The following is a 20313-nucleotide window of genomic DNA, read 5'->3' on the forward strand; positions in this document are numbered from 1 at the left end:
GGTTTAATAGTGATGTATTTATGGCTCGGTTCAGACACTGGATTATATCTAAGATTTACTTTTCAGTAGCAACAGACGGGTACACTGAGTGAGGAGGAGGAAGAGGATGAAGACCATGCATCTTCATCTAAATAAAAATATCGACTGGAGAACAAAATGTGTGGTTTTGTTGTGATTGAATATGATGAAGTGATGACTTTTCTACCAGACGAGGAAGAGAACTACAAGGTATCATCATGGACTATGAGCTCTTCTTTGAACCCCTTCCTGTTCTTCCTGTTTCCTAACACGTCTCTCCGAGGCACACCGAGTCCAGTGAAAGCTGTTCTTGTACCATTTGGATTGCACGCGTGGTTCTGGGCTCCTTTGAAAGGTAAAACTCTGAAGAGTCGTCCCCACACGTCAGAATCACTACCAGTCCATCACGTGGAGCAGAACGTTTCAGCTGTCAAACGTGCATCAGGGTAAGAGATCAGTCAGAACGGATCGAGAAGGAAGAAATCCAGCCACCACATTTGGCGAGCCAGCCAGGAGGGGTCCACTGGAGCCGGGAGGGGTCCACGGGCGCCAGGAGGGGTCCACGGGCGCCAGGAGGGGTCCACTAGAGCCAGGAGGGGTCCACTGGAGACAGGAGGGGTCCACTGGAGACAGGAGGGGTCCACTAGAGCCAGGAGGGGTCCACTGGAGCCAGGAGGGGTCAAACCTGGAGACAGGAGGGGTCCACTAGAGCCAGGAGGGGTCCACTGGAGACAGGAGGGGTCCACTGGAGACAGGAGGGGTCCACGGGCGCCAGGAGGGGTCCACTGGAGCCAGGAGGGGTCCACTGGAGACAGGAGGGGTCCACAGGCGCCAGGAGGGGTCCACTAGAGCCAGGAGGTGTCCACTGGAGCCAGGAGGGGTCCACTGGAGCCAGGAGGGGTCCACTGGAGACAGGAGGGGTCCACGGGCGCCAGGAGGGGTCCACTAGAGCCAGGAGGGGTCCACTGGAGACAGGAGGGGTCTACGGGCGCCAGGAGGGGTCCACTAGAGCCAGGAGGTGTCCACTGGAGCCAGGAGGGGTCTACTGGAGACAGGAGGGGTCCACGGGCGCCAGGAGGGGTCCACTGGAGCCAGGAGGGGTCCACTGGAGACAGGAGGGGTCCACGGGCGCCAGGAGGGGTCCACTAGAGCCAGGAGGTGTCCACTGGAGCCAGGAGGGGTCTACGGGAGCCAGGAGGGGTCTACTGGAGACAGGAGGGGTCCACTGGAGCCAGGAGGGGTCCACTGGAGACAGGAGGGGTCCACTGGAGACAGGAGGGGTCCACTGGAGCCAGGAGGGGTCTACTGGAGACAGGAGGGGTCCACGGGCGCCAGGAGGGGTCCACTGGAGCCAGGAGGGGTCCACTGGAGCCAGGAGGGGTCCACTGGAGCCAGGAGGGGTCCACTAGAGACAGGAGGGGTCCACTAGAGCCAGGAGGTGTCCACTGGAGCCAGGAGGGGTCTACGGGAGCCAGGAGGGGTCCACGGGCGCCAGGAGGGGTCCACGGGCGCCAGGAGGGGTCCACTAGAGACAGGAGGGGTCCACTGGAGCCAGGAGGGGTCCACGGGCGCCAGGAGGGGTCCACTGGAGCCAGGAGGGGTCCACTAGAGACAGGAGGGGTCCACTAGAGCCAGGAGGTGTCCACTGGAGCCAGGAGGGGTCCACGGGCGCCAGGAGGGGTCCACTAGAGACAGGAGGGGTCCAGTGGAGCCAGGAGTAATACCATGCTTACCTCCAACGTAGGAGCCTGGATCGGCCTTTACAGAGATGGATGGAAGTGGTCCGATGGAAGTGACTCCTCATTTAGGAACTGGAAAACTATCGGGCCTGTTCTTGGTTCCACTAAGAAATGTGTGGCAGCAGACTTCAGTGCTGATGGACTCTGGGAGCCCCTGGACTGTAACATCAAGTCAGCATTCATCTGCTACGTTGGTGAGCTGTCAATCACCCAGTCTCTAAAGGTGGACTTTTTAAATGTTTGCCTCATTTTCAGATTTAAAAAATATCGGAAATATATCCAAAAACATACAAAAATGACCAGTTTTCTCTTTTTCCCCATTCAAACGATGTTGATTATTATGAGCCATACATGTTGTGACTGATGTTTGTTTTTTTAGATTTCGTTCCTGTTTCAAAGCGAGTGAATGACCCCGTGGTGATGGAGGACCTCTTGAAGAAGGTACACCTTCCTCTCACTAACAGAACAGGTGATACATGAGATGTAGTGGACTCATAAGAACAATGTAGAGGTGCTATAAAGGATGCAGGAGGTAAGGGAACAAGTCTAGGGAAGCGTCCTTCTTGAGCTTCACATGAGGACAGAGAGAGAAAGGATGCAGGAGGTAAGTGAACAAGTCTATTGAAGAGTCCTTCTAGAGCTTCACATGAGGACAAAAAGGATGCAGGAGGGAAGTGAACAAGTCTAGGGAAGAGTCCTTCAAGAGCTTCACATGAGGAAAGAGAGAGAAAGGATGCAGGAGGTAAGAGAACAAGTCTAGGGAAGAGTCCTTCTAGAGCTTCACATGAGGACAGAAAGGATGCAGGAGGGAAGTGAACAAGTCTAGGGAAGAGTCCTTCAAGAGCTTCACATGAGGAAAGAGAGAGAAAGGATGCAGGAGGTAAGGGAACAAGTATATTGAAGAGTCCTTCAAGAGCTTCACATGAGGACAGAGAGAGAAAGGATGCAGGAGGTAAGGGAACAAGTATATTGAAGAGTCCTTCTAGAGCTTCACATTAGGACAGAGAGAGAAAGGATGCAGGAGGTAAGGGAACAAGTCTATTGAAGAGTCCTTCCCTCCATGTTTCAGCTCAAACAGAAGCTGGAGGACCAGGGGCTGAACGACGTCATCAAACTGAGCTGGAAGAAGCAGTCGGATGGAAAAGTCTTCCACAAGGAAGAGAAGAAGACCAAGAAGAGAAGAGATGAGCTGTAATGTTCTTTCAACCCACTCTGGTTCTCCTCCTCTTTGTTCAGAATATAAAATACATACATAGTGCCCCATGTCCCTCACTTTGCATGAAGGCCCTGAAGCACCAAACCTTGTGTCCTTCTCTGGCAGTCGGCCTGACCAGAGAGAACAGCTCATCCTCAGCTCACCCACAGGCTCTGGAACACGCTGACATCGCCTCATAAGAAGCACAGATACTGTAGGGACAAAGTCTTCTTGACCTCGGCCAGAAGATGACACATCCACACAGGGAGGACAATCAGGCACGCTGGGGAGTACTAATGCACCCCCCCCCCCCCAATCCACACAGGGAGGACAACTAGGAACTCTGTGCAACCCCTGGCTCTGACCTCACCCTGACCCCTCAGTCGAAGAATTGAGATTTCATAAGAGCCCTACCTGTCACCGTCAAATAACTTGTTTATGTAAGCAACAGATAGTTTCAATGCCTTTTTAGTTTCTATTATGTTAAAGAAACCAGCACCTACTGAGTAGAAACTGCACAGCTCCTGCTTTAGATGGAGAGCACACACACACTGATTATGACGAAGGCGAGAAGATCGTGAGCCCAGAGGGTGGCACCACCCTGAGCTCCATCAGAAGGTGTTCAAAGTCTCAACCAGGAACACCTCCATCTGTTTGAACCAACCAGTGCTGCTGTCGTGAGCCCAGAGGGTGGCACCACCCTGAGCTCCAACGATGAGACGGACAAAGTTTAAACCGAGGGACGTCTCCATCTAAATTATCCAATCACGCTGCTCTTAAAGATATAAAGAGTCACGTTCTCCTTGAGAACTGGAGTCTGTTATTGAACGATGCCTTTAGCTGACTTCATCCAGGCCCGTGCTGCACGTTAAATATTTTGTGTCTTTGAACTTTTTGTTCTACCACACTTGATTAAATCCACTTTGTTTTGAATTTTACTTTGCCGGCCTGGTCATCTTTTCCCAACCTTCGACATCTTCCTCCCTTTCTTCTTCCTCTCCTACAGCACCCTTTCTACTTTTTGCTGGTATATCTTTAAATGCAGTGGACGGCGGCGGCGCATGTATTGAGTGTGATGCTATAAATAATATGTCAATGTGTTTGTTCGGGAGTTGGGAAAGACAGATGTGGAGGAGGTTGTCTTTCATAACCCAGCTCGGGTTTGTTTGTGAAACTGTTGGTTACAAATAAATCTACTCTGTGAACTCTGATCCAAACTCTCTGTGTTCTGTGGGTGATTACTGAGGTCCAGTGTGTGAGTCTCCTGTGGCGTCTCACCAGCAGTCAGAGAGGAGAGAGATACAAGTTCATATCAGGGTAAGAGATCAGTCACAATGGATCGAGAAGGAAGAAATCCAGCCACCACATTTGGCGAGCCAGCCAGTGGGGGTCCACTGGAGCCGGGAGGGGTCCACTAGAGACGGGAGGGGTCCACTGGAGACGGGAGGGGTCCACTGGAGCCGGGAGGGGTCCACTGGAGACGGGAGGGGTCCACGGGAGACGGGAGGGGTCCACTGGAGCCGGGAGGGGTCCACGGGAGCCAGGAGGGGTCCACGGGAGCCGGGAGGGGTCCACGGGAGCCGGGAGGGGTCCACGGGAGACGGGAGGGGTCCACTGGAGCCTGGAGGGGTCCACGGGAGCCAGGAGGGGTCCACGGGAGACGGGAGGGGTCCACTGGAGCCTGGAGGGGTCCACGGGAGCCAGGAGGGGTCCACGGGAGACGGGAGGGGTCCACGGGAGACGGGAGGGGTCCACTGGAGCCAGGAGGGGTCCACGGGAGACAGGAGGGGTCCACTGGAGCCAGGAGGGGTCCACGGGAGACAGGAGGGGTCCACTGGAGCCAGGAGGGGTCCACGGGAGACAGGAGGGATCCACGGGAGACGGGAGGGGTCCACGGGAGCCGGGAGGGGTCCACGGGAGACGGGAGGGGTCCACTGGAGCCAGGAGGGGTCCACTGGAGCCGGGAGGGGTCCACGGGAGCCAGGAGGGGTCCACTGGAGCCGGGAGGGGTCCACGGGAGCCAGGAGGGGTCCACAGGTACATACAAGCCTGAGTGGGTTTCATGAGGTGATTTTACAGAGGTTTAATTGAACATTTGCAAAGCATTATTACTGGGTAACCATGACAACACCAAGCCAAAAGTTCATAATCAGCAGTCTCAGTCCAGTCAGTTGTTTGTATCTCTATGAATCTCCAGGAATCAGGAATAAGTAATCCACCAGCACAAAGTAGAACGTGTGCTGTAGCTCAGCCATGTCTGGATGTTAAACACCTAACATCACATTCAGTTTGGTGACAACATAACGGAAGTGCATCTCGATCACGTTCTGATAAGAGTGTTGGAGCTACGAGAAAATATCAATGTTGTCAAATATAATGATAACTTGTAAAAAACACTTGCTCAGTTTATTTGAATGTGCGCTGTTGAATCCACAACACAAACACTAACTCATCCTCAGACGACTTCATGCGAATTGGTCGGAGGCAAATTCAAAGATACAGGAGTGATAGAAGATATGTAAATCAAAATATTCATTTGAATGTGGTTCAGTATGTAAAGCAGTAAAATCACACACACCTAACACATGCAAGTACTTCTATAAGTACGTACTGTACTACTGTTTACTACAGAAATGGTTTAATCAGTGTACAATATATAGTTGTATTGTATATTTTGTTTCCATCCTGCCAAGGACAAATGTTTCTTAGGATGAGAAGACTAAACTACTCAGTGAGAGTTAAGACAACTAAACTACTCAGAGTTAAGACAACTAAACTACTCAGAGTTAGATGACTAAACTACTCAGTTAGAGTTAAGACAACAAAACTACTCAGTTAGAGTTAGACGACTAAACTACTCAGTTAGATGACTAATCTACTCAGTTAGAGTTAGATGACTAAACTACTCAGTTAGAGTTAAGACAACTAAACTACTCAGTTAGAGTTAGACGACTAAACTACTCAGTTAGTTAGACAACTAAACTACTCAGTTAGAAGACTAAACTACTCAGTTAGAGTTGGATGACTAATCTTCTGTTAGTTTGAGACAACTAAACTACTAGTTTAAGAAAAGATTGTGTTTATGTTTAAATAAGTCAGTGCAGTAATTGAGAAAGCTTATGAACGTGTTTTATTCTTATATTATTTTATTATCTGACTTAAATATATGTGGCCTTGAAACTTGTTGTTGCTTCCATGGTTCGATTTAACCATGTAACGTGCCACGAAAAGACAGATTGAAATAAAAAAAGATATTATTAAAGCTTATTAATCCATTTTATTCATATTTCTGTACGATGTGATGAGCAGAGGAGGTACATCTGTATGCTGTTTATCTTTTTTAATCAAATGAATAAAAACATGCTTTACACTGTTTAATAAACAGGTTGTTGTGCACGTTCTCATGCGTTTGTCTCGATGCTGCCGCCTGCTGGTGAATGTGTGTACTTTAGCAATAATTAATCTGCGATATGAAGAGTTCGAGTTCAAAGTCGACAGGCTTCATACAATGACAACAACTTCTTCAATGTAAGATAAAAAACTTTATTTCATATTAAAAACACACAATTTTGAAAAAAAACTAGGGCTATCAATCGATTAAAAAAAATTAACTAATTAATCGCACATTTTGAAATTGCGATTAATTAATCGCGATTAAAAGTTTTTTCCTTCTTTTTAAAGACCAAACTTCACACAGAGCTGTGTTTTCAAAGAGGCTCCAACCTATAAAGTGCCAGCAAGGTATTTAATATTGTGGATGATAAATTGTTTCTTCAGTGAAACATCCAGATTAGTAAAAAAAATGAAGTATATTGAGACCCCATTGGTCCTGTCATCTTTAACATTGAACAGCAGCAGAACCAGTGGCCTTGGTAACTGACTGACATTCACATATGTCCTGTTCACCCTCTGGAGGCTGGGCTCATTTTATACATTTTACAACAACAAAAAAATTCACCGTTTAAAGTCTTTCGCATGTGACACATACCCACGTGTTATACATCAAACATTCCAGAACAATCTCAGCTCTGAAATAAGGCTCATTGTCCTCGTGCCGTGTTCTCTGGTTCTCTGACTGACAGGCTGCTATAGAGCTTCACCTGTGGTGGGAGGTCCTTTGTGATTTACTGAGTGTTCATTGGTTGTTTTTTTCGCAAAATGTTGACAGACAAACGGATTGACCAATCACGTTGAAGGTTTCGTGTGACGAGTTCTTTCCGCGCCGCGTCACCCGACACGTCGCCCCTCCGTTCCTCTGTGTATCAGAGGGGGAGACGGGAGGAAGGAGCGGAGGAGGAAACGTGACTGATTCATCCACGAGTTAAACTGATTTAATGCTCCTTATTTTCGTGGAGAAATAATTGTTTTAAAAACGGAAACAGTGTCAAACCGTACTGCCGCGGTTTGACACTCAGAGGAGTGTAAAAACTTCAACGAACACCGGAAGCAAGTCGAAGTGTCCTTGAGCAAGGCACTGAACCCCCAGTTGCTTCCCGGGCGCATCACTGCAGCCCACTGCTCCTTAATAACTAAGGATGGGTTAAATGCAGAGAACTAATTTCCCCTTGTGGATTAATAAAGTATATTAAAAAAAATATTTTAAAAAAGTTGCGTTAATTGCGTTAAATTATTTTAGTGCGTTAACCGGCCAAATTAATCGCATAGATTAACGCGTTAACGTTGACAGCCCTAAAAAAAACATTTTCCAATTTCCTGACAATATTGATACGAGTCGAAAATAACATTTTACTGGTTCACCTGCTAGAAAAGCCAAACAGTCACATGTGATATTAACATTAATTGTACAATAATTGAGGAATTGTAAAAACGTTGAAGTCCTTTAAACCATTAATATCGTTAAAATAAAAAATTAATGTTTGAGCATGAATCTGATGCTCGTTATCAGTGTAGTTCATAAATCATCTTTATTATTCATAACAATGTGATCAGTGTCATCACCAGTGACTGGTTTAATATCTGAGACCACCCTGTAAATGAATCGGGATTAGAAAATAAAGATGAGCCCCCCGAAAAGATTACTTCTTTTTTTTTTTATTATAAAGAGATAATGAAGGCATTCAAAAATGGAAGTTATGTCTCATACTATCTGTTGGCTTGCTTTGGTCACATGGCACAATAATCCCTGAGAGGTTCCTCTGAATCCTGCTGACAGAAACCAAATCACTCATAGAAGAGGCTGAAGTAGTCAATCACAGAGCGGATAGGAAGGACTGGACGATCGCTGAGACGCTGATGAGTATGAGGAGGGACGTGGCCTGAAGGAGAAGGGCGGAGCTCTTTAGAGTCACCTCCACAGGTAAGTTTTGGCTCACCTCCAGCGCCTGCAGCAAACAGAAGCAACAGAGCACAGAGTCAAGACGACTCACACCTGCTCCGACAGGATGTGCACTTTGCAGAACAATCCAAGGCCGATATGACATTTCACAATAAAAGCCTGTTGGATTAATCAAAAATATGTTTAACGAGCAGTTCGAGGTCACGACGCCCGATAAGTGACCTGGACGGTCGACGGTCCGGCTCTCAGACCGTCGACCCGATTCCCCAACATGTTCTAAATTGAGCGGTAGTTTAAAGGTTGGGGTTAAACTACGGTCTCTAGGTTGCTGGGAAACTTCAGACGTTCATTCGTGGCTCCGTGGGATTAACGTCACACAACGAGTGGCTGCCCAGCCGTCCTGGAGGTGACGGCTGGAGAACATCCACCAATCACAGCTCTGCAGGCAGAGTTTAAGGCTTCAGGCAGCGGGCTGGAGTTTGATGCTGCAATCATTTGTCTTTTCTCTCAAAGTCTGGTTACGGTCGTAAATTATGCCAAACGAGAGGCTTAAGAAAGACATTAGTGGATCACGTTGTGAGGAACAGGTGGAGCGGACCAGAGCCACTCCAATCTTTCACAATAAAAGCCCTCGAATAAAAGCCTCAGACCAGATCCACTACAATCTTTCACAATAAAAGCCCTCGGACCTACAAAACTCGCAGACCAGTATATCATGTGTTCTTGTTGTTTAGTCGCAGCGGCCCGTTATGTAAAGAAGAAAGTCACAACGATGGTGACGAGCAGAGAGACAGACAGACCTTGCTCGTGGGTAGTTTGAATTCTTTGACATAGTTGAAGACTTGGGCAGACGATGGAGTGATGGCCTTCAGGAACGGTTTCCCATGAACCACGATCCTGAAACACAAAGTAGTTACAGCAGAAATATGACACACACACGGACACACACACACAGAGACACATACCTGTCAAATGCACAGTTGGTGTCGGGGGAGATGGTGGTGTCCACTTTGTCTCTGATCAGCCAGAAAAAAGACGTCTTGCCGAACAGTCGGATGTTTTTCTTGTCTGCTCGAGTCACGTAGGCACAGCTGGCGTGGAAATCTCCCAGAAACATCACATTCTAAAACACACACACACACACACTGTCATGCTAAAAAGACGATCATCGTGGTCGGTTATTGCCCATCTCGATTGATCAACTAAACTACTCAGTCAGGTTTGAAGACCTAAACTACTCGTTAGGTTTAGACAACTAAACATGGGCTAAATATTCATATTCAGCCCATGGTCGTCAGTCTAGAAGGACATGACTAGTTGGGCTTATACAACTACACTACTAGTTGGGCTTATACAACTAAACCACTAGTTGGGTTTAAACAACTAAACTAATAGTTGGGCTTAAACAACTGAACTACTAGTTAGGTTCAAACAACTAAACTACTAGTTTAAACAACTAAACTACTCAGGTTTAGACAACTAAACATGGGCTAAATATTCACATTTAGGCCATGACTAGTTGGGTTTAAACAACTAAACTACTCAGGTTTAGACAACTACTCACTTAGGTTTAGACAACTAAACTAAGTTGGTTTTAAACAACTAAACTACTAGTTGGGTTCAAACAACTAAACTACGAGTTTAAACTAAACTACTCAGGTTTAGACAACTACTCACTTAGGTTTAGAAAACTAAACTACTAGTTGGTTTTAAACAACTAACCTTCTCAGGTTTAAACAACTAAACTACTAGTTAGGTTCAAACAACTAAACTACTAGTTTAAACAACTAAACTACTAGTTTAAACAACTACACTACTAATTGGGTTTAGACAACTAAACTACTCAGGTTTAGACAACTAAACATGGGCTAAATATTCACATTTAGCCCATGTTCGTCAGTCTAGAAGGGCATGAATAGTTGGGTTTAAACAACTAAACTACTAGTTGGGTTTAAACAACTAAACTACTAGTTAGGTTCAAACAACTAAACTACTAGTTTAAACAACTAAACTACTCAGATTTAGACAACTACTCACTTAGGTTTAGAAAACTAAACTACAAATTGGTTTTAAACAACTAAGCTACTCAGGATTAACAACTAAACTACTAGTTAGGTTTAGACAACTAGACTTTTTTTAATTACGTGGTGTTTCTACCAATGTACCAAGTCAACGTTGGTGTTTGGTTCCCACTGGACATTAGTCAGTAAAAACTCGTGTTTCTAGCTAACGGCTAACGTCTGCACCAACACTGACGAAAAGCAGACGGAACTTTCCTTCATATTCAGTCAGAGATCTGATGATTTCAGACTCCCTCACCGTGTTGTTCCACTTGTGGCTGACTTCTTTAAAGACGTCGTAGAGCCGGTCGATCTCTTGGACGGCCTGGCTGGGCTCGGCATGCAGAGGAACCAGAATGAACCTCTGGATCGCTGCAGGAGGAAGGAAAGTCAGTTCATGTGCGTCCTCTTTCCTCCAATAACAACTATTTTAACAGATAAACGCCAAATGTTCTATTTAAATGTGAAATAGATTTTGTCCCCAAAATAAAAGCACTTGATGTTGACTAAGTTTTAAATATTTCACATGGCTAGTTCATTCCAGCATTCATGGTGAAACAGGAAGCTGCTCCTGTTTAGATCCAAGCTTCCCCTTTCTTTTACCGCTGGTGTGTCTCATAAAACTGTTGCTCAGAGGATCTTTGTCTGGTTCAACCATTGAACGGCGTTTTGTTCTTCATGTGCTAAACGACTTAACATCTATGCGATGACAAGAGCATCAAAGAACATTCAGAAAGTCGTCTGGCTGGACACAACTGAGCTCCGTGGCAGAAGCTCACGAACTCTCGCGGCGCCAACGAGGCGTTTCTGTAGTTTCTTCTCCTGCCGTCAACGAGCAGCTTTCCCTGAACCTGGGCTTCCGTGTCAACGGACCGACGTTCTTGCTTTGGAACTGGACGGCGAACGGCGGTCTGACGAAGGACTTTTTCTGCTCGTATTGATGCTGCCCCGTCACGTTGACGTTCTCCACCCTGTTTGGAAAGAAGAGGAAGAGGACCGCCGGTTCACTGATGATGATCTTCATATGACGTCCCTTCATGCTAGGGGACGATGCAGGTTCTCCTCCAGGAATAGCACTGGGTCCTACCTGTAGATGAAAACGTACTGCTGCATGTCGCCAGGGGAGTTTCCCAGACTCCTACTGGACACGGACCGGTAGCTGTAATTGTCATACCTCACATAGACAAAGAGAAACGGCATTACTGAAATAAAGCAGACAGTCAGCATTTAGGGAAGACATAATAACACCTCCACCTCAGGTGAGGGGGCGGGGGATTTCACTTCATGTTTCCTTTTAGGTCTTTTCTGTTTCATTCAATGATTTACACTGAAAAAATGAGACAAAAAAATGAAGGAATAAAACTTGAAAAACTAGTTTCCACAGAGGTCTCCCTGAACACAGGTATGTGTGTGTTGAGGTTTGGACACTGCAGAACAGAAACTATTCAAACTTGTGGTGATAACAGCCACCTGAAATAACACCAAACCAAAATCCTGATTCAAGATGTAATATTTAAGGACGGGATGGCGTCGCGTTCCCCGGCTGCTCTTCATCTGAACCTGTTGGTGACCAACACCGGAGTAAAGACGGCGAGCCGGACGGCCTGCGGGGGAAACTAACTACCATCTCCATTTTTGTACTTTTTACTGCACTACATTTGTCTCACAGCTTGTAGTAACTTTCAAGGTGAACATTTGGCATACAATTGTATAGAATTACTGAATACAACACTTTTTAAAAAAAATTTATTGGGTTTATTTAATTTACATCGATTTCTTTTTTTTTTAATAGTTTGTCACCTTTAAAAAAATGCCTGTAATAATCAACAACACTATTGTCTCTTGTTGGGTCAGTCATCTCTCAGTTGTTCCTCCAAAGAAACATTTATTTTTCTGATCCAATATTTCATATACATGAGACAAAAGTCCAAGTTTGTTTTTCTTATAATCATCATCATGTCATGACCCCTCAGATGTATCTGGTGACACTTTGGAGGGGCCCGACCCTCAGGTTGGGACCTGCTGGACTAAACTAGTTCTAACTGGCTCCCCCTGGAGCAGCTACAACAGTAACATTGATGCTTCAGTATCAACCATCTGATCTTGTCTCATAAAATTGTATATGGAGACATTTTACTGACTGAGTATTAACCATGACTAATTAGCTTGATCCGAGCACTTCTTCCACCACTGGGGACTCCAATCATGAGCTTTTGCATATTTTCCTTTCAAATGACCAGTTAACAAGCCATTTCCCACAGAGCCACACATCACAACAACCTCTACATATGTAAGAATCATGCTTTTAATCCCATGTGGATTCCCGTTTAGCTCCAGAACGGTCCCAGGGACGCCAATGGGCATGCACCCAAGTTTCCATTAGCGTAGCCAGCTCGCTACATTCTCTGAGCAGAGCGGAACCAGCCACCAGAGAAAGTAAACATAGCCCAACACTAGATGGCTCAATGTTAGACATCACCAGAAGGAAAGTAAAGCAAACCTTGTCCCAGTCTTGCACTTGGGGTTAAATTGGGTTATTTCTAAGGTAGAGCCAAAACATGGTGTACATGTGAACCACCATTGTGAAATGTGCTTCTGATTCTTTTTGTGGGGAATTTTTTGAATTTTGAATTCGGAGTATGGTATAGTAGAATGAGGACTCGTCAGACGAAAAGAAGCACATGCAAGTGTGGGCTTTAAATATGACTCTAGTAGAAGATTACTTCCATCGATATACTTCAGTAAAAGTATAAAGGAGTAGTCACGAGTGACTCATCCTCAATATTTCTAACATATATTAGGACCTTCTTTTTAACCGTTTATCCACAAACACCAACAAATGTAGGACACTTTCTAATCTCCCCACCATTCCTACTGTAAAATATAATTGAAGTCTTCCTGATCCCCCTCAGTCCAGGTTTACATGTTATCCCTCGAACCAAAAAGCATTCACCATAAGTTTGTAACTTCTTCTAGTTTGTTACTGGATTAGATTAATGGAGTTCAGCGTTTGCTTTTCCTGGATGTGGAGTCCCTCAAGGCTTTGTACTTGGTCCACTATCTTTCTATATATCGATGCGGCAAGAAACAGCCTAGAAAAATATGAAAAGCATTTTCAATGTTTTGCTGACGACACTCAAATCTATGTTTCTGTTCCCAGCTTTGGAACATGGACATCTGAATGAAAGAAGAAGAGCTAAATGTTCTCCGTGAACACACAATATGTCTTGCTTTACAGAATATAACCTATTAGACTCTCGGAGATGTTACAAAGACATGTATTGATGTAATGGGCTTGTGCTATTTCTTGAATGGTCCAATAAATGAACGGAAATGTCTGTATAGTATGTAAACTATTCTAAATGATACTTGGCTCGATCATGGCACAATTAGATGCATTATTCAAATTTAAAATCCCAATTTAACCCTTTTTGAATTTGGTGTTCCACGTTATTTTGGTTAATTTCCCCAGTTGACTCGTCACAGTGTACCAGCGACTCACCAAAATAAAGTGTCACTTTTAGAGTGCTGCAGAAATGAGTCTTAAAACCCGGACACGAGGCAGCATTTATGCACTTCTGGTTCCCTCGTCTCCACGTCGATGGTTTTTTGATTGGACGACTAAAATAAGGTCCGTCTCTAACAATGGTTAAGAGATATACCGAGGGTGTCATTAGATGATGTCTCTAACAATGCTTAAGAGATGTTAGATAAAGTCTCTAACAATGCGTAAGAGATATACCGATGGTATTGTTAGATAAGTCTCTAGCAATGCTTAAGAGATATACCGATGGTATTGTTAGATAAGTCTCTAGCAATGCTTAAGAGATGTACCGAGGGTATCGTTAGATAAGGTCTCTAACAATGGTTAAGAAATATACCGAGGGTATCGTTAGATAAGTCTCTAGCAATGCTTAAGAGACATACCGAGGGTATTGTTAGGTAAGGTCTCTAACAATGCTTAAGAGACATACCGAGGGTATCGTTAGATAAGGTCTCTAACAATGCTTAAGAGACATACCGAGGGTATCGTTAGATAAGGTCTCTAACAATGCTTAAGAGACATACCGATGGTATTGTTAGATAAGTCTCTAACAATGCTTAAGAGACATACCGAGGGTATCGTTAGATAAGGTCTCTAACAATGCTTAAGAGATATACCGATGGTATCGTTAGATAAGGTCTCTAACAATGCTTAAGAGACATACCGAGGGTATCGTTAGATAAGGTCTCTAACAATGCTTAAGAGACATACCGAGGGTATCGTTAGATAAGGTCTCTAACAATGCTTAAGAGATATACCAAGGGTATCGTTAGGTAAGGTCTCTAACAATGCTTAAGAGACATACCAAGGGTATCGTTAGGTAAGGTCTCTAACAATGCTTAAGATATACCGATGGTATCGTTAGGTAAGGTCTCTATGAGTCTTAAATCCCGGACACGAGTCAGCATTTATGCACTTCTGGTTCCCTCGTCTCCAAGTCGATGGTTTTTTGGTTGGACGACTAAAATAAGGTCCGTCTCTAACAATACTTAAGAGATATACTGATAAGCGGTACAGAAAAGCGGTTTTCATTTGTGATCATCTCGCTGAACAAAACGTGGAAGTGGCAGAAACTCAGATTTTGCCACAGAGCTTATTTTTATTATTTGCATTATTTTCCGCCGTAACATAATATAAACCTACATTCCTGCAGCACTCGATTATCACAGGCATTATGGTTAGTAAAGAGATTAAAGATGAGCGGCATGATTAATGATGATGAGATGATGTTAAACATAAAGTCCACTGTACCTGTCCGTTTCCCTGTTGGAGGCAACGATCCCACATTGTATTAATACAGGTTACGTCTCCTTCACTCGTCAGAGGACCAGTGAAGCGCTTCTCTTGGTCAATAAAGAAGATTTTACAACGTTTACTACGTTCATCGAGCTCTGAAGTCACTTCAGTTTGAACATCAAACCAAGAGAACGTCGGGCTCAACATGTTGATACAAATGTGCTGCTACAAGCAGGAAGCATACCGATAACTGAAACCACCGACTTGGAAACACTTTCTAATTACTGAAGTCAACAGACATACAGACACACATACACACCAATAGACCAACAGACATACAGACCAAGAGACATACAGACACGCATACACACAGACCAACAGACACACAGACTAACATACCAACAGACACACAGGCCAGCAGACGACAGATTAACATGTTCAGTGAGTGAGATCTGCTTCAGTCATTTCATCTTTACCTGTTGAGAGAAACCAGCAAAGTGGTGACGGCTGTAGAATCCACCACATTCTGCAGGAGACAGATGTCACAGCGAGACACGATCTGCAGACAGAGACAGGCAGACAGACAGGTTAATACACTGGACCGCTGGTTGGTATCGAGCGTTAATGTAAACAGGGCAGCGAGCTGATGGAGGACGTCGTACCTTCTTCACCGTGTGCAGCACTCTGGAGTCGGACGCCTTCGCCGAGTCAAACTTCTCCACATGGAAGGCGCAGATCTTGAACTCTGAAGTCACTTCCTGGACCAGCAGGCTGGAGAAAGAGAGGAGGAGGAGGAGGAGAGGAAGACGAGGAGGGCACAACCCCATGGTGGAACTGCGGAGAGAACGAGACACACATGGGGTCATTATCAATGTAAGTGACAGTGAGGAGCTTCCTTCTGGTCCTGAACCAGAGTCCTGGTCCTCTACATGACCCCAGAGTAGTCCTGAACCAGCCTCGGTGTAGTCCTGGTCCTCTGGTTCAGGACTACTCTGGGGTCATATAGTCTTGGTGTAGTCCTGGTCCTCTATATGACCTCAGAGTAGTCCTGAACCAGTCTTGGTGTAGTCCTGGTCCTCTATATGACCTCAGAGTAGTCCTGAACCAGTCTCGTTGTAGTCCTGGTCCTCTGGTTCAGGACTACTTTGGGGTCATATAGTCTTGGTGTAGTCCTGGTCCTCTATATGACCCCAGAGTAGTCCTGAACCAGTCTCGTTGTAGTCCTGGTCCTCTGGTTCAGGACTACTCTGGGGTCATATAGTCTTGGTGTAGTCCTGGTCCTCTATATGACCTCAGAGTAGTCCTGAACCAGTCTTGGTGTAGTCCTGGTCCTCTATATGACCCCAGAGTAGTCCTGAACCAGTCTCGTTGTAGTCCTGGTCCTCTGGTTCAGGACTACTCTGGGGTCATATAGTCTTGGTGTAGTCCTGGTCCTCTATATGACCTCAGAGTAGTCCTGAACCAGTCTCGGTGTAGTCCTGGTCCTTTAGTTAGTTCAACCCAGTGGTTCTCAAACTGTGAGACACGGCCCTCTAGTGGCGCGCCAAGGCATTACAGCTGGGGCGCGAGGGGGAAATGCCGATTTTTATATTTCAAGACCTTTATTGAGAACTTCACATTACAAAGTACACAGACATAAAACTAAGTCATTAATAAATGAAAAGTGAAGTGCCTGTACCGTCGTGTAAACGTTTACAGGTTACGCTGCGCATGCGCGACAGCCGAGATTCTCTGCGACTTGCCAGGTGGTATTGCTCGGTGAGTTCGGCGTTCCTGCTGTTGTCCTTCAAAATAAGAGCTCAACATTGAGCTTTTTTAGAGTGGCCGTATGAAGCCTGCAACCCCGTTTAAAAAGAGGAGTAGTGGAAAGCTCATTGCAGCGTTTACTAATGAGAACATGTGATGACTCTCACAGATCTGCACTGGTTTGTTTTGCAAAGGTTCCACTTTATTCTTATTTTCTTGAAAATACATTTAGTGTAAAACAGGTTAAATGCAGCCACAATAAAAATGTTGGGGGGATTAATGTTCGTTAATTTTTGCAAATTTGTATTCTAAAAAAGTGATTACAAACTTTTTAGTTTTCCATCTGATGGAGCAATCTGGTTTAATTAAAAATGATTGCAAAGTAATTATATTATTTTAAAAAGCAACAACTGGAGTCACAAAAAGTTGTTATTTATATAAGTGGTCCAGCATCAGCATATGTCTCCAGAATTATTGCGTTACGAACTCAACGCCTCACAACCACAGCAGCCGTCTCTGAACCGACAGCGTTACTCCGGCTGGTTACTGGTCCGACTGGTCCGACTGGTCTGGAGGAGGATCAGTGGAGCACGCTCAGACCTGTATCCGCTCCCTGAGAACTCAGGCTGGGTCACTAACGTCTACATTGTTATCTCTTCAAACATCCATTCTGGACCCATGAGAGCGAGCGGTGTGAAGCGGTGTCGAAGAGATCCCTAAGAGATCCCCACGAGATCCCCGACATGCTTCAACTTGCTCTTCATATCAGAAGTTTGTGAAGCGGACACTTTAGAGTCACCAATTAACACGGGAACCAGTTCACCTTCAACACCTCAAACCACTCTGAAGTCTCTCTGCACACCTGCCGCTCCCTCAAAAACAATTCAAGCACCACATGTGACCCCCCTCCAGACCTGGAACCAGTCCCTCACAGACTGTGACCCCCTCCAGACCTGGAACCAGTCCCTCATAGACTGTGACCCCCTCCAGACCTGGAACCAGTCCCTCACACACTGTGACCCCCTCCAGACCTGGAACCAGTCCTTCACAGACTGTGACCCCCTCCAGACCTGGAACCAGTCCTTCACAGACTGTGACCCCCTCCAGACCTGGAACCAGTCCCTCACAGACTGTGACCCCCTCCAGACCTGGAACCAGTCCCTCACAGACTGTGACCCCCTCCAGACCTGGAACCAGTCCTTCACAGACTGTGACCCCCTCCAGACCTGGAACCAGTCCCTCATAGACTGTGACCCCCTCCAGACCTGGAACCAGTCCCTCACAGACTGTGACCCCCTCCAGACCTGGAACCAGTCCCTCACAGACTGTGACCCCCTCCAGACCTGGAACCAGTCCCTCACAGACTGTGACCCCCTCCAGACCTGGAACCAGTCCCTCACAGACTGTGACCCCCTCCAGACCTGGATCCAGTCCTTCATAGACTGTGACCCCCTCCAGACCTGGAACCAGTCCCTCACAGACTGTGACCCCCTCCAGACCTGGCAGACCTGGAACCAGTCCCTCACAGACTGTGACCCCCTCCAGACCTGGATCCAGTCCTTCATAGACTGTGACCCCCTCCAGACCTGGAACCAGTCCCTCACAGACTGTGACCCCCTCCAGACCTGGAACCAGTCCCTCACAGACTGTGACCCCCCTCCAGACCTGGAACCAGTCCCTCACACACTGTGACCCCCTCCAGACCTGGAACCAGTCCCTCACAGACTGTGACCCCCTCCAGACCTGGAACCAGTCCCTCACAGACTGTGACCCCCTCCAGACCTGGAACCAGTCCCTCACACACTGTGACCCCCTCCAGACCTGGAACCAGTCCCTCACAGACTGTGACCCCCCTCCAGACCTGGAACCAGTCCCTCACAGACTGTGACCCCCCTCCAGACCTGGAACCAGTCCCTCCCCAGTAGACCGTACCGGTCCGCTCCCAGTCGGCTCTCACCTGTTCAGGTGGACCGTGTGTCTGCTGCGGGTTCTGAGCTTGTTGTGTCACTTCCCCCATTCTGCAACACCTTCCTGGTTTTGCCAGGTTGGCCACGCCCCCTCCAGTGCTGCTGCGTTTAGGGCCCCGTGGGACAGACGGGAGGACAGGTAGTCACGTGGTTGCGCAACATTCTCTCACAAAGTAGTTACATTTGGTCAAATGAGCTCATTGCAAATTTATAAGTGAATTACAAAATAAACATCACTAGATTCATTTTTTTTTAAAAACATTTATATATATAAAAATAACCATATATATATAAAAATATATATATATAACCATATATATATATATATACAGGACTGTCTCAGAAAATTAGAATATTGTGATAAAGTTCTTTATTTTCTGTAATGCAATTAAAAAAACAAAAATGTCATGCATTCTGGATTCATTACTAATCAACTGAAATATTGCAAGCCTTTTATTCTTTTAATATTGCTGATTATGGCTTACAGCTTAAGAAAACTCTAAAATCCTATCTCATAAAATTAGAATATTTCCTCAGACCAAGTTAAAAAAGATTTATAACAGCAAAACAAAATCAAACATTTGAAAATGTCCATTAATGCACTCAGTACTTGGTTGGGAATCCTTTTGCACGGATTACTGCATCAATGCGGCGTGGCATGGAGGCAATCAGCCTGTGGCATTGCTGAGGGTTTATGGATGCCCAGGATGCTTCAATAGCGGCCTTTAGCTCATTTGCATTGTTGGGTCTGGTGTCTTTCAGCTTCTTCTTCATAATACCCCACAAATTCTCTATGGGGTTCAGGTCAGGGAATTGGCAGGCCAATCGAGGACAGTAATGCCATGGTCAGTACACCAGTTACTGGTGGTTTTGGCACTGTGGGCAGGTGCCAGATCATGCTGGAAAATGAAATCCTCATCTCCATAGAGCTTTTCAGCAGACGGAAGCATGTAGTGCTCTAAAATCTCTTCGTACACAGCTGCATTTACTCTGGACTTGATGAAACACAGTGGACCAACACCAGCAGCTGACATGGCTCCCCAAACCATCACTGACTGTGGGAACTTCACACTGGATTTCAAGCAACTTGGATTTTGCGCCTCTCTTTTTGTGTCTTACCCTCCTAATGGAGGGTGTCAATGATGGTCCTCTGGACAGCAGTCAGATCAGCAGTCTTCCCCATACTTGTGATTTAGTTTACTGAACCAAGCTGAGTGTTTTTCAAGGCTCAGGAAACCCTTGCAGGTGTTTCGAGTTAATTAGACGATTCAAGTGATTTGTTTAATACCCTACTAGTATACTTTTTCATGATATTCTAATATTTAGAGATAGGTTATTTGAGTTTTCTTAAGCTGTAAGCCATAATCAGCAATATTAAAAGAATAAAAGGCTTGCAATATTTCAGTTGATTTGTAATGAATCCAGAATGCATGACATTTTTGTTTTTTTAATTGCATTACAGAAAATAAAGAACTTTATCACAATATTCTAATTTTCTGAGACAGTCCTGTA

The 20313-nt window shown here is 45.6% G+C and overlaps 2 protein-coding genes across 5 annotated transcripts in view; one reads left to right on the top strand and one right to left on the bottom strand.

Annotated features, from left to right (window-relative positions):
* The window catches only part of itpr3 (inositol 1,4,5-trisphosphate receptor, type 3), a 72569-nt gene extending 72418 nt beyond the window's left edge, over nt 1–151 (top strand). For all 3 annotated transcript variants that reach the window (XM_056423726.1, XM_056423727.1, XM_056423728.1), the window contains one exon: nt 1–151. This exon is cut by the window's left edge and continues 920 nt beyond it. The gene's annotated coding sequence lies outside the window, so the exon portion shown is untranslated.
* A 7832-nt stretch (nt 152–7983) lies between these two features.
* Nucleotides 7984–18876, bottom strand: LOC130199900 (deoxyribonuclease gamma-like). 2 transcript variants are annotated; one of them, XM_056423749.1, is made up of 10 exons: nt 18792–18876; nt 15751–15922; nt 15565–15647; nt 15104–15115; nt 11396–11482; nt 11182–11279; nt 10568–10680; nt 9214–9371; nt 9049–9145; nt 7984–8294 (listed from the first exon to the last, which is right to left on the bottom strand). In XM_056423749.1, exons 2-10 carry the CDS (start codon nt 15913–15915, stop codon nt 8163–8165), a joined length of 945 nt encoding a protein of 314 aa, XP_056279724.1. In that variant the 5' UTR covers nt 15916–15922; nt 18792–18876; the 3' UTR covers nt 7984–8162. The 2 variants fall into 2 exon arrangements, with proteins under 2 accessions (XP_056279724.1, XP_056279726.1); XM_056423751.1 differs by lacking the exon at nt 15104–15115.
* Between the last annotated feature and the right edge of the window lie 1437 nt (nt 18877–20313).

The sequence above is a fragment of the Pseudoliparis swirei genome, chromosome 9 (genome assembly GCF_029220125.1).
Source record: "Pseudoliparis swirei isolate HS2019 ecotype Mariana Trench chromosome 9, NWPU_hadal_v1, whole genome shotgun sequence".
Classification (NCBI taxonomy): domain Eukaryota; kingdom Metazoa; phylum Chordata; class Actinopteri; order Perciformes; family Liparidae; genus Pseudoliparis; species Pseudoliparis swirei.